We start from the raw sequence: 14191 nt of genomic DNA on the forward strand, positions 1-14191 counted from the left end.
TCGCACAGAGTGGGACACGATTGAGCGAGCTAACACAGTAAGCTGCAGGCGATGCAGGTGCTCCTCAGGCCACGCCCCAGTCCTGCCCGCGGCTGCGGGTGGGCGGGGCCGGCCGGGGCTGGCGGGTGGGAGGAGGGGCTATGGCCGAGGGTGTGGCCCGGTCTGAGCGGGCCTGCGCTGGACTTTCTGCAGGAGTTGGGGAATGACACCTGCTAACGAAGAGGAGCTGTCACCTGCTGCTGTCAGTTCTGTCCAGGCAGAAGTGAGGAAGCAAGAAAAAAGACAGTGGGAGCCACGAAAGGAGGGATAGCGCAGACAGGTGAATGGAAACACCCAGACCAGGGCCATCCCCTGCGGCCTGCAGCTCTGCGTGCATGTTGCCACGGGTGTGTTTCCAAGCCCTTTCCTCTACCCTGGTCCGGGATGACCTTATCTCAGATCCGTCACTCATTCTGCAAAGACCCTTTTTTCAGGTAACGTCCTTGCACGCACTCTAGGGGACACATCTTTTGCGGCCACCATTCAACCCATTATGTTTGTATAAAATGGTCCTCTCATTTTAAGAGATGACTGAGGTCCTATGTAGACAGGCGATTTAGGTAATTAGATTTTTTTTTTTTTAATAAGCTAAATGGAAAACAGTGTGGAAGTTCCTTAAGAAACTGCAAATGAATTGTAGCCCACCAGTCTCCTCTGTCCATGGGATTCTCCAGGCAAGAATACTGGAGTGGGTAACTATTCCCTTCTCCAGGGGATCTTCCCAACCCAGGGGTCAAACCCCGGTCTCCTGCATTGCAGGTGTCTTCTTTAAAACTGAGCCACCAGCTCATAGTTGCAGAAAAATGGAGCTTGCTACGCCAGCCAGGTCCAAGGAACAGGTGTAGGTCCTCAGGGTCAGGATGGATATGGGACTGCAGCTCTGGCTTGTTTACTAATCATTTTAACTGGCCCACGAGTGGGAGACAATTTCAAGAAGACCCTCTCCTCCTGACAGGGATCTGAGTGTCAGGGAGAGGAGAGGTAACAGTGGAGGCAGGGGCCTGGTACCCTGGGTGCTGTGGAAGCCTTTGGAAGACCCAATGGAGGGAGGTCGCACAGAGTGAAGCCCAGATCACAGACCTGTCCAGGAACTGCTGTTTGTTAGTTGAAATCCTGCTCTGAGGTGCTCATGGTCAGGTCTGATCAACAGGTGGGCTGGGATCCTCTGCCATGAGGGCTCTGTGCTGAGCTCTGTTGAGGTGCCTGCCCAGATGGACCCTGTGCCCTGGAGGGGGCTACCCATGAGAGCCCCATGGGCTGCTGGGTGCCTGCCCAGGATCTAGCAGTCAGGATGAGGAGGGGTCAAGGAGGGCCGGAGACAAGGCCTGATGCCTGGGTGCGGTGGAAGCTTCTAGAAGAGCCAGTGGAGGGAGGCCACCCAGGGTCACTGACATGTCCAGGGGCTGCTGTTTGTTCAGGTCCTTCTCTAAGGTGCTCAGGGTCAGCTCTGACCAACAGGTGTGGCAGGGGGTGCTCTGCAACCAGGGCTCTGCATGGGGTTCCTGTGTGCCCAGCCCTGCTGGGGTACCTGCCCAGGTGGGCCCGTGCCCTGGGAGGAGTATCCCCAGGGGAGCACCATGGGCTGCCCAGGTGAGTCTATGCTCTCGAATGTGTCTGCCCATGTGAGCCGCATGGGCTACTGGGTGCCTGCCCAGGTGAGCTCCAAAATCCTGGAGGTGCCTGCCTGAGAGAGCCCCACGCCCTGGGAGGGGTGTGTGAACTAATGTTCTCTCTTTGCAGCCAGCATGGAGCTGCCAGCAAGTCCCCCATGGACACCACCGGGGTGAGATGAAACAAGGGGAGGTTGCAAGTCCCTGAACCCCGCCTGGGCCTGGGCGAGAGCGACGAGGTCAGCAGGTGCACGCTGGCTGTTGAGCTGTGTGAGGGAGGCCCCACGGCTACCTCTTGTTTTTTCCCACTGACACCGGGCAGCTCCCCGCCCAGGACAGAGGGGCCAGCCTGCCGTAGGTGGGTAAGAGCTCCTGATGACCCTGCAGGGGACATTGGAAGGAGGGACCAGGCAGGAGGGGAGTGGGCACCCAGGCAGAGCCACAGGGCTCAGGGCCCCATGGGGTCTCCTTAGGTGTGAGCTGGGAGTGGACTAGCAGTGGTGAGCGTGACCCAAAAAAGCCTCCCTGATGACATGAGGCTGAACCCCCTTCTGGATGACAAATCTCCCAGGTGACCCCCCCAAACAGGATTGTAAGACAAATCCTGTTAAAAGAAGGTCTTGTAACATGAGTCCCGCTGAGGAGGAGGTTTTGCAAAGCTAATCCCCCTAAGAGGAGGCTCTGTGAGCTCGTCCCCTCCGAGTGGGGATGTGGAAGCTGCAGGGAGTGGGCCCTGGTCGGGGGTTGGGGGTGCAGACCCTGTTCTGTGGCCCCATGTCTGTGCTTCTGAACAGGTTACTTGCCTTCTCGGAGCTGCGCCTTCCCGGTCTGTTCGAGGGGTGGTGGCAGTGTGGATTGACTAGTGAGTTGCTCAGAACAGGGTAGAGAGGGTCTTGTGGGGATCTCACAGGTCTTGTGGGGATCTGCAGGGTCAGGAAGAGGGAATCAGGGAATCGAAGCAGCTTTGCAGAGGAGCCCAGGGATGGGATTGGTTTGGCAGGTCCTTCCTTTTTCCTGAATTGGAGATGGGGAAGCCCCAGTGGGCAGTGGCAGGTTCAGCCCACCTCAGAATCATCTGGACCCCAAGGCCCAGCAGCCCCTGAGGCCTGTGTCTGGACCCCCAGGGGGAAGGTAGGACAGGCTGGCCGCCTCCTTCCTTCCCAGGATGTGCGAGGTCCAGGCTGTTGCCAGGGAGGGTGGGGGTGGAGGGGGCATCCCACGTGGGAAGAGGACATGATGGGGCTGCTTGTGTACGTGGACGTCCACACCAGGAATGTGGGTCCATGCGGGGGTACTTGGGCGCCAGGAGATGCAGCTGGTGGGCCTGAGTGAGCAGGCTTGGGGGGGTCCCGTGGTGGGGGTGGGTCGAGCTTCGCTGATGCTGGACCTCAAACTTTGCTGGCCTTCCTTCTCCTGGTCACTGGGAAAGGGGCGCTGATGGGCGTTGGTGGAGTGACAACTTTTGTGCCCAGGGCCTGCCAGGGTTGGTTCCTCAGGCTCTTGGGGGGAAGCCCATGGAGTGCCGGTCCAGCTGTGCCCACCAGGGAGGCTGGAGGGAGTGGGCAGGAAGCGCTGGTGTGGCCAGCGCCTGTGCACAAGCTTCGAGCCTGTGTCCAGAGGGAACTCTCATCCTGCACGTGGGGTTCCGCTTCTAGCGGGCTTGGATTATTTTGTAGACCCAAAGTCCCAACATCCTGTGTATCCACGGCCGGTGGAAAGGCACATTCGATTTGTGCCCGGTGCTGGCCTCTGGGCCCCCTCCTGCCCGGCCGCCAGTGTCACCTTGTCATGACCATTGGTCGGGTGTGGGGGAGGAGAGCAAGTGGTCCAGCCCCCCGAGGGATCAGCTGTCCACAGAGCCAGTGCTGTGGCTGTAGGTGTGCCCACCACTCATGCCACCGGCAGAGACTATCGTCCCTTATAGATGGATACATGGTTGGTCTGACACGTGGGGCCTGGGGCCGGCATGTGGAGGTGGCATGAGGTCAGGGAAAGCTCTCGGTGTGGGTGCAAATGCTGCCGGGAAAACCCGAGTTCTTTGCTGAGAACATTGAAGGGCACTCAGGCAGCAGGGCAAACAGCTTGTTCTGGGTGCTGTTGTCAGGGACTGAGGATATAGACAGGGGCCCAGGCTGCAAAACCCCAGGACCTTGCCCAGAATGGCAAAAAGAAGTGGTTCTTCTACCTACTGCTGGAGGGAAGGAGCGGACTTGCTACGAGGAAGGCTCACCAGGCTCAGCACATGCTTGTGTGCTCAAGGCTAAGACTGACCTCAGATGGTCTCAGCTTGAAGCAGGATTTTGGTTCCCGGGCAGAGATTGAAGTCTGGCCATGGCAGTGAGAGCGCAGAATCCTAGCTTCTAGACCACTAGGGGCCAGTGAGCCGTGTAGAAATGAATTTCCACATAGAGATGGAAAGTAGTGAAGCAAAGTGTTTATTAGGAGGCAAAAGAGCATGTGTGGATAGACCCATGGGCATCCGTGTGGTGGTCTGAGTCACTTTTACGGGGCACTTTTTGGGTTTCCTTTGGCCAGTCTTCTTGCTTTGCCTGGTTTGCCAACTGATGGACACGTTAGTGGCTTCTCTATCTTGGCTGTTGTCAATAAAGCTGCCGTGACCTGTCTATCCTGCTTATGATTAGTTGTGCTTCCTAGATTCAATGATTCCTAACTATGATCAAATGTAAGCCAATTTCAGCTATTATTTAACATTGCCCCTCTTGTATCCTTTTATCTTTGGAACTCCAATTTTATATAGACCTTTTTCACTCTACCCCTCCAGTGTCAATGTCTTATTTTCTGTGCATTTTTGTTATTTCTGCTGTATACGAGACAGTGTATACCGGGTAAATTTTCACAAGTTTTTCTTTGATTGTGTTCTATCTGCTGTTTATTTTTACTTTCAATGACTTTATTTTTCATTTGTGTGAGTTGATTTCCTTTCAGATTTGCCTGGTGATATTTCAGTGATTTTAGTCCTTGATTGGCTTTTGGATACCTTCATTTAAAAAAAAATTATTGATTTTTAATTGGAGGATAATTGCTTTACAATATTGTGTTGGTTTCTGCTGTACATTGATGTGAATCAGCCATAGGTATACATATGGCCCCTCCCTCTTGAACCTCCCCCTGACCTCCCACCCCATCCCACCCCTCTAGGTTGTCACAGAGCACCTGACTTGAGCCCCCTGTGTCAGGTAGCAAATTCCCACTGGCTGTCTATTTCACATACGGTGGTGTGTATGTTTCCACACTGTTCTCCCAGTCCGTCCTTCCCTGACTGTGTCCACAAGTCTCTCCTCTGTGCCTGCATCTCCACTGCTGTCCTGCCAATAGGTTCATCGGTACCATCTTTCTAGATTCTGCCTGTATGATTAATATACGATATTTGTTTTTCTCTGACTTACGTCACTCTGTACAATAGGCTCTAGGTCCATCCACCTCATTAGGACTTTTTTATTTAATTTTGGCTGTACTGGGTCTTCATTGCTGGGTGAGCTTTTCTCTAGTTGTGGTGGGTGGAGGCTGCTCTCTAGTTTCAGCGCATGGGCTTCTAATTGTGGCTTCTCTTGCTGCAGAGCACAGGCTCTAGGGCGTGGGCTTCAGTAGCTGCGGCTCCCCGGCTCTAGAGCACAGGCCCAGAAGTCGTGATGTACAGGCTTAGTTGCTCCGCGGCATGTAGGGTCTTCCCAGATCAGGGATCAAACCCGTGTTCCTGCATTGGCATGCGGATTCTTTACCACTGAGTCACCAGGGAAACCCTCTAAATACTCTTTAAGCATAATCCATTTGTATTCTGCATCCAGTACTTCCAGTATCTGAAGTACTTGGTTTGTAATTGTCTTTTATGTATGTGCTTAGTCATGCTGTGCTTAGTAGCTCAGTTGTGTCTGACTCTTTGCACACCCCATGGATGTGGCCCGCCAGGCTCCTCTGTCCAAGGGGATTCTCCAGGCAAGAATACTGGAGCGGGTTGCCTTGCCTTCCTTCAGGGAATCTTCCCAACCCAGGGATTGAACCCGCATTGGAGGTGGATTCTTCACCAGCTGAGCCACCAGGGAAGCTCTTACGTATAGTGGCTTATTTCCCCGTGCTTTGTAATTTGGGTTGTGAGTTCCTGTTTGGAGGTGCTCTACCAGAATCTCTGGAGCCTTAGTTAAGGATGCATTTCCCTCAAAAGAGCATCTGTGTTTGCTTTTGCCAGATACCCCAGGGCACTACCAACTGAGGGCGTTTTAGGTTAATATCTTGATTTGAGTTTCCTAAGCCTTGATGGCAGCATAAATCTGAAATCTGATGACATGTAAGGGCACATTTGTGGTTTAAATTTCTGTGGAGGACTTTTTCCCCACCGGAAGCTGCGGTTGTAACAGACACATTTCACTGTGGCAGGTAGGATTTCTGCGCCCGCCCCCGACAGAGCTTTTACTGAAGGTATAGCCCTGTTAACGTCTCAATTACATGTGGGAGCCTGTTTTAATTCCGTATCTTGCTCAAGGCCATATATCCTGTCTTCCTTGTAGCTATTAGCCAAGATTTTGACTTCTTTGTGCCTCAGTCTCTGAAAGATGGAGCTAATAGTACCCACGTTACAGGGTTGTTGTAAAGTACTTGGAGCAGGGTCTGGCATATAGTAATTAGTCAATAAACATTGACTATTAGTGTTAGCTGTTATTTTTACCAGTTGGCAAAAGGCCTTAGGGAAGTAGTGGCTTGTGATCTTTTAGGTCTTTAAAGAATCCCCTCTTTCTGTAAGCTCAGCTATTTATTTAATGTTTGTTATAATCATCAAGAAATCCTGGGTGTTTATGTAATTTTTTATTGTTGGTGATGTATAGCTGATTTATAATAGTGTTAGTTTCAGGTGTACAGCAAAGTGACTCAGTTATATACACGCATCCATATATATATGGTTTATTAGAATATAGTGAATATAGTTCCCCATGTAGTACAATAAATCTTTTTTTATATGGTAATGTACATCTATTAATCCCACACTCCCAATTTATCCCTCCCCCCCATTCTCCTTACCGTAAGTTTGTCGGTGAATCTGTTTTGTAAATAAGTACATTTGTACATTTTGTTAGACTACATATAAGTGATACTGTATTATTTTTGACTTGTTTCACTGTATGCTAATCTGTAGATCCATGTTGCTGCAAATGGTATTTCACTTATGACTAAGTAATATTCCATTGTGTATATGTACCACACCTTCTTTATCCATTCATCAGTTGATGGACACTTAGGTTGCTTCCATGTCTTGGCTGTTGTAAACAGTGCTGCTGTGAACACTGGGGTGCTTGTATCTGTGTGAATTAGAGCTTTTGTCTTTTCTGGATGTATGCCCAGGAGTGGGATTGCTGAATCATATGGTAACTATTTATAGTTTAAGGAACCTCCACATGTTTTCTGTATAGTTGTTTGTAAATATCTATATTGCTTGAAATAAAAGTTCAAGTATTTTTGCTGCACTTAAAAAGGTCTGAACACGACCAGACGCAAAACTCAGCTTAACCCGATTCTTGATAGTTAGATGAAAAAGCACGGGTGTTAATGGTTTGGTCATTCTGCTGGTCTTTATTTGCAATCTGTAGGATGATGTCTGCTGTTTAGCTGCTCAGTCATGTCTGTTTGCCACCCCATGGACTGTAGTCCACCAGGGTTCTGTCCATGGGGATTCTCCAGGCAAGAATACTGGAGTGGGTTACCATGCCCTCCTCCAGGGGATCTTGCCAACCCAGGTCTCCTGGATTTCAGGTGGGTTCTTTACCATCTGAGCCACCAGGAAAGCTCTGATGTATATGACATGTTAACTTTTAAGACTGTTGTTGGTAAAAAATAATTGAATGATGAGCTTTGGTAAATAGTATAGAATGAAAAAAGGTTCATGAACTAATAGACAGGGCCACATCTGAATCTGGTAAAAGTGAGGAAGCTTGTATAGGCTAAGTACCTCTTGATTTCTTTCAGTGTGTCTAGTGGATGGAAAAAAATGGTTAGTTATTTAAAATGTATTTTGAATATCTTGCTTTTAAAATACGTGTAGTAAAGTGAAACATGATTTAGAAATCCTGTACTACTATACTACACATACGAGCAATGGCTTATCTGGGGAAATTTGGTTAGTTGGTTCTACCTTGAGTTATTTTTCTTCATGGAAAAGTCATGACAAAGGATAAAAATATAGATAAGAGGTAATAAATTGAAGTTACTCATTGTTTGCTTTCATCACAAGGAAGGGGCTCAAATTAAAAGTTTAGCTCTGTGTTCATGTGGAACCACCTTCCACAGCAGTCCAGTGGACAGGACGGGGCAGGCGCAGGACAGGAGGCAAGCGGAGCCTGCGCTCTCGTTCCGGCAGGCGGGCTTCTCATTGCTGTTGCTTCTGTTGTGGAGCACGGGTTCCAGGTGCACAGGCTTCAGTAGCTGTGACTCATGGGCTTAGCTGCTCTGGGGCATGTGGGATCCTCCTGGACAAGGGATCAAAACCTGTGTCTCCTGCAGTAGCAGGCAGATTCTTTACCACTGAGTCACCAGGGAAGCCCCCACAATATAGTTTTTAAAAAGAAATCACAATATTGTATTTATTAAGATTTTTCTTCTCAAGGATAAGCATTCTCAGAAACTCTAAGGTAAAGCCGCTCATTAAAAAAAAAAAAAGTGTAATTGCTATAATTAAGAAATGGATAAAAATAGTTGGCTGTGGCAATGAAGAGCTGTGAAAATGAGTATTATCAAAACATAAGTAAAAATAAACCCATTTTTATTACTTAGAGATCTTTGAGTATTTCCCTGAGACAGCAGGAGGCTGACCACTGTCTGAATCTGTTGAAGTCGGCTGCTTAAGATAAACACTGAACTCTTAGCAAGATCTGTGTGTTAAACATTCTACCAACAGCAACCTGAAAATGTAATTTACCACTTCTTTCCAAGTATCTGGGCATTGTCCACTCACTGGCAAAGGTCACAAGAAAATGTTATCACTTAGGTGTTTGATTCTCAAAATATTTTAAACCTGAGAGACAAAAACTGGATGTTAAATCAGTGAGTAGTATCAGGCTCTTCAATGCAGCCCTGGTCCCAAAATGGAAAACAAGATTGAACAGCATTTAGCTTATTCACTGGAAATTTACTATTTTTTTCCCTAATGGTGTGTCATTTAAAACATTAAGATAAAAGTATATCAAAGAATGGAATGCACAATGTGCATGAATTCTGGAGCTGAGATGGGAGTGAGGAGGACTCTGATTTTGGACTTGTGTAAGTGGGTGGATGGTGAAGCCCAGGGTTGAGGGGTAGGGCGCAGACAGCACGGTGACTGGAGTCATTCGCTTCCCTCTCACCTGCCAAAAAAGAAGGCCTGCTGCTGTGCTGTCAGGAGCACTACCCTGGCACTGGTCCCCTCTGAACGTGAATAGGCTGACTCAGGGCACGACTCTGCCCCCTTCGCCCCCAGCAAGTCGCTTCCCTTCCACAATTCCTCATGAAGTGCTCAGGATGGCCCTAGCTTGTTAAGCCGAAACTATTTTGCTAGTCGAGGAGGTGGGAAAAAGAGCTAATGGGGCAATAAGAATGATCGGGGAAGAAATGTTCATTTCATTTAAAAAAATAACTGATTTGGCTGTGCTGCATCTTAGTTGTGGCATGTGGGATATAGGTTCCCCGACCAGGGACTGAACCCAAGCCCCCCTGCACTGGGAGCACGGGATCTTAGCCACTGGACCTCCAGGGAAGTCCCTTAATTTCATTTTTGACATGGGTGAGGACCTATAAGATACCCAAGTAGAAATTTCTAGTAGCTACCTAGAAGAATCTGGGTATAGAGATGAGATCTGGGGTCATTCTCTTATAGCCAACGAAGGCAGGAGGGTAGATGAGGTCACAAGGAGAGCGTGTCCGGCAGTGGATCTTGGCTGCACATGGGAAGGACTTAAACAAACAGAACCGCACCACAACAGACTGGCCTGACCTTGCCTCAGATTCTGGGGTGCAGCTGTGGAATTCCTGAAAGCTCTGCGGGTGATTCTACCAAGTAACCAAGTCAAGAACCTTTGACCTTAGGATGAAAACCCAGGATTGATCCATAGCCCAGAGAACACAACACGTTAGGATAAAGGAAGGAGCCTGTAAGGGAGAGTTATGGCCCCTAAGAGAAGAAAAGAGCTGTGTTCAGAAGCCAAGAAGAGGTGGAAGAGGCATTGCAGGGAAGACACTAAACGTGCCCATTTTCTGCTGTGCTGTCTGGACGACAGCCCCCACCGCAGCTGTCTTAATTTAAAATCCATGTGAGTTACGCATCCTATTAATGTACTTTAATATAAGTAATATTTAAAATTACTTACCATACAGAAAAAATTAAAATTCCAAATCTTATGAGCTAGCTCAATAGATTATCTCCATATTCCAGGTTCTTATAACTTAAATTGCAAACAAACTGCAGCTGCTTCCAGCCCTGACTTACCTGTCCATACTGACTACTGGCTGTACACACTGCATGCTTTTGCAATTATCAACAATGTAAAATTAGAGAATAGGGCACAAATCCCCTGGTGAGATGAACAGGTTTTGGTGGGAACAGGTCAAACAAGTTTCCTCTAATACTTACCTATGAAGAAGTGCACATGGTACCTACAACCCCGAGTATTCTTGCTTTATCCAGCCTCAGGCAAAGTATTCTGAAGTTACGCGGTCTAACACGATAGGCTGGTACCAGACAGGCAGTCTGGCATTGAGTCTTGATCACACCACCACCCAGCTGGGACTTCTTTAGCCAGAAGTACCGCTGGGATGCCAGGGGCAGGAGGCAGAAAGGAAGCGGAGGGAGGGGTCAAGCCCCCTGAGCAGTCCACTTTTGTTTAATATAATGGACTCTACTATATTGGAGTTTGATTTCACATGAAAATAGGATTAAGAAAAGTTAAAAAACCACTGGGTTAGATAGACTCTAAGGTCTGGAAAGATGTTCAAATTGCATATAAGCAGTATCTCTGAAATCAGTTAATAAGTTTTCAGTTATGTTTTTGGCAATCTAAAGTCTCTGAGAAGGTTAAAAAAAAAAACCCCACAACTAATTTTCTCAAAAACTGAAATGGAAATATAAACAGGTAACGTCTCAAAACTTTGCAAATGCAGGCTGCAGACTATACTGAAGAGAAAATAAAGGAACTGAAATAAAACGGCTGACACATCTTTTTCAAATGTCACATTTAATGTTTTCACCACTGTACTTCAAATCTACATTGTACAAAGTGACCAGTAAGTGTGCCACGGTAATTGACCAACCTCTGAGATTGTACCTTTCACACCAGTGTCTTCTTGGGCTCTTTTGATACTAAACACGTTTCTCATTCAAGTGAATTGAAATGCTTCAGTTGGGTTGATTCTCAGGAGCCTCGTAAAAAGAAAACAAAGATATTGCACCATCTTTGTTTAGTAATTCAATGTTTGTTTCTTTCACAGCAAATAATTACTTCATTGAAGTTAAAACTTCCAAACATAACTTATTAATAGTCTTCAAATTCAGCTCAAATCACTCAAGATGAAAATACTCTGCTAAATACAGATAACTTACAATAACTTTAACAGTTAATTGTCCATAACACACACCAAGGTTTTTTCCTAGACCAATTTTAAGACGATCCATTAGTATTCCTTGTACAGGTGAAAAACGATCTTCAATTTTCTTGTCTTTTTATTTTTAATATAAAAGTTGGAAGGGACATTCAAGTTTCAAGTCTCCACATTGAACTTAAAAAAAAAAAAATAGTCATCATCAGCATGTGGAGGTAAACAAGCCAAGTTGTATAACTCCAGGAGGTAGAGGCCTTCAATTTGTATTCATATATACATATGCACAGAGGAATTCAGTGTTCCAACAGAAACAAGAATTTGTCAAAAAGTAATAAGTTATTTACTACTGTGACATTTCAAGACTCCCACAGCTTTGCCTAAGGACACAAACACATTTGACATAATTCCCTATGTGCCTTTTTTTGTGGCTTAAAATTTTTTTTTAATTTGTTTTTATCTTTATTTTTTTTACTGTCCAGTGCAGGAAAAGTCTCACAAAATTTCACAGACCTAAAATGTGCAAGCTAGTTCTCTCTCTATACAGCAATGTTGGGATTCTTTTGAAATTAGCCCAGAAATGAATTATTTACACACATGAAAGATGCATGCTTGGGGATTCTTTTATGTAAGAAAGAGCAGAAAAACTTCTAATAAAAATAGATTAAATATATATATATATATTTATACTGGGTAAGGAAAACAGAAGTTTTAGTCTCTCCTAGTCACAAACTCATTCTCTCTACCCACAACATTGGATTTTAGACAGCACACATCACCGGCACGGCGCTAATGAGAAGCTAATTATAGGGCTTGATCATTAGGTGGCATGCCCCCCTCCCCCACCCCCCCAGGTGCAGCCACGATCAGCTCACGTGGCTCCATGATTGGTCGCAGGCAAGGTTTCTAGATTCTTTTGTTTTAGAAAACCCCAAATTTTCAGGAATGGCTCAAATATCAAAATGTATGACTGTCCTTTGTGTGTGTGTGTGAACAATCTCACTTCATATTTTTAAAAAAGAAAAAACAAACACAAAAACCCCAAACTCCCAAATTTGGTTCAATTCTCTTTTGTTCTGAGGTGAGCCATAACAGCTGCACTAAATTCATAAAACATGTGCAACTCTGGGTAAAATATTTTTTCTTCTAAAAGCACAACCACTTTACAAGATTAAAAGTCTAGTAACATTTCTAAATATTATTCCTATCATACAAGTAGTGGTTGTTAATTTAAAACTTCATTAGTAAAATTACAGTACAAGCATGATTAACCTCCAGAATTGCAAATCCCAGACTCCAGTGGAGAGCTACATAACATCTTCAGTAGTACATTATCTTCCACCGTCACTCCCACACCAGAGGAGATGGGGGCATCTCAGACGGCTGAGCGACAGTGGAACTGGAAGAGAACAGAGATACGGTGAGCCGGCTGTAAGCACCACAAAAGGGCAGTTCACTGCTGCCTGTTTCCCCCTTTTCCTCTTAAAAAAAAAAAAAAGGATCAAGTCCACTTCTGGGGTTTTGTTTCACTTCTTTAACAGTGCATCTGTCCACCTCCAGAGGATATGGGGGTGAACAAATGAGACAGTCTGTGTAAAGTGCTTTCCACGGTGCCTACTTCATAATACGAATGGAAGCTATTATAAATAATCCTATAATCAACTGGGAAAATAACATTAAAGGATACAGAATTATCCATTTAAAAGTAGCTTCTCAAAATAAGGTGACTTTAAGCAGGGACCTATTTTGAATGAGCCTCATAAGCATTCTTTTATCAAGTTTTAATTGATAATCATTTAGCACTTGTTATCTGCAGATCTGTTTTGTCGGTTATTTCACAGGTCTGTCTAATGTTGCCAACTAAGATTATAGACTCGAGGCAGCTGGTGTCACCCTGCTTCCTCGGGGCCAGGATAATGAATAACTTGCACCTGAAAGGCATTAAAACACCTGACTGACTCGGTCACTGACTCTTAGGGAAAAATTTAAAACAAAGTAATTTAAAACCATAGAGAAGTAAAAATGCAACTTCATTCCTTCTTTCTACGGAAGCATACATGGAAAGAATGAGAGAGGACTTAAAAAATTCTTGACCTTGGTTCAGTAAATTCAATCCCCTTCAACACTATATCCAGGCCACTTAAAAGGAGGAAGTGTGAGGGGAAGGGAAAGAGAAGCGAGGAGGAGAGGAAAAAGGAGTGGGAGAAGGGCAGGAAGAGCATGGCCTCTCAGATCAAAGACACACTGCTCTGTGATACCCCAGCCAGACCTGTGCACCTTTTTCCTTTGCCGCCCGGCCTGATGTGAGCCTTTGTCAACAGAGGGCGCTAGAGGGGCGCTGCAAGGCCATGGCGTTAGGAAGCTGCTTTCCTTCCAGGTTCCGGTGTGCCTTTCTTCTGGGGTGGAGGGCGGGGGAGGCTTTGGTCTACCCAAACTTTCTCTGCTCCCAGCAGGCTCTGTGATGCACTAGTTCAGCCCACCCCTTTTGAAAAGTTTCTTCACCATCCTCAATGCTGTGTTCCTGTGGCAGCTAGCTACTCTCCAAAGAGGTCCAAATCTTAATAGCCTGGGGTGGAGGGGCTTCCTCTGAGTTCTCAGTTTCTCTCTGTTTGCTCTCCCTTGGTCCAGAGGGAGTCCTTGCTTTTCTGCATTTGCTACTTCGGACTCCTCAGCATCCTCTTCCATGCCTTTGAGTTGTTAGCCATCTTTTCCTAGTTAATGCTTGTTATTAAATTTTCCCTGTTCGTATTACTAGGTGGGTTTCTTTCTCTTGATGGACCATGATTGATACAAGGACTCAAGGAAAAGAAGAAGGAAAGGACAAACAGAAAGAGAATGAGGCTTGCTAGGTTCTAAAGGAGGCTTATAGCTCTTGAGCCAATCAGACTGTTGGCTTCTCTTCTAAAGAGGATATATCAGCAGTCCACCTATAAAATATGATTTTCTTGCTTGCAGTTATCATTAGGGTGGTG

The 14191-nt window shown here is 46.3% G+C and overlaps 1 protein-coding gene and 1 long non-coding RNA gene across 9 annotated transcripts in view; one reads left to right on the plus strand and one right to left on the minus strand.

Annotated features, from left to right (window-relative positions):
* The window catches only part of LOC147352471 (uncharacterized), a 36339-nt gene that overhangs the window by 16781 nt on the left and 5367 nt on the right, over positions 1-14191 (plus strand). The window lies entirely within an intron of this gene.
* The window catches only part of NLK (nemo like kinase), a 129719-nt gene continuing 126369 nt past the window's right edge, over positions 10842-14191 (minus strand). For all 8 annotated transcript variants that reach the window (XM_086360129.1, XM_086360130.1, XM_086360131.1 and 5 more), the window contains one exon: positions 10842-12618. In XM_086360129.1, coding sequence (XP_086216255.1) covers positions 12564-12618 — 55 coding nt within the window. In that variant the 3' untranslated portion in view covers positions 10842-12563. The remainder of the gene's footprint in view (positions 12619-14191) is intronic.

This window comes from Bos grunniens, chromosome 19 (assembly GCF_055505025.1).
Source record: "Bos grunniens cultivar Pamir isolate PY7600 chromosome 19, Bosgru_T2T1.0, whole genome shotgun sequence".
Lineage (NCBI taxonomy): Eukaryota > Metazoa > Chordata > Mammalia > Artiodactyla > Bovidae > Bos > Bos grunniens.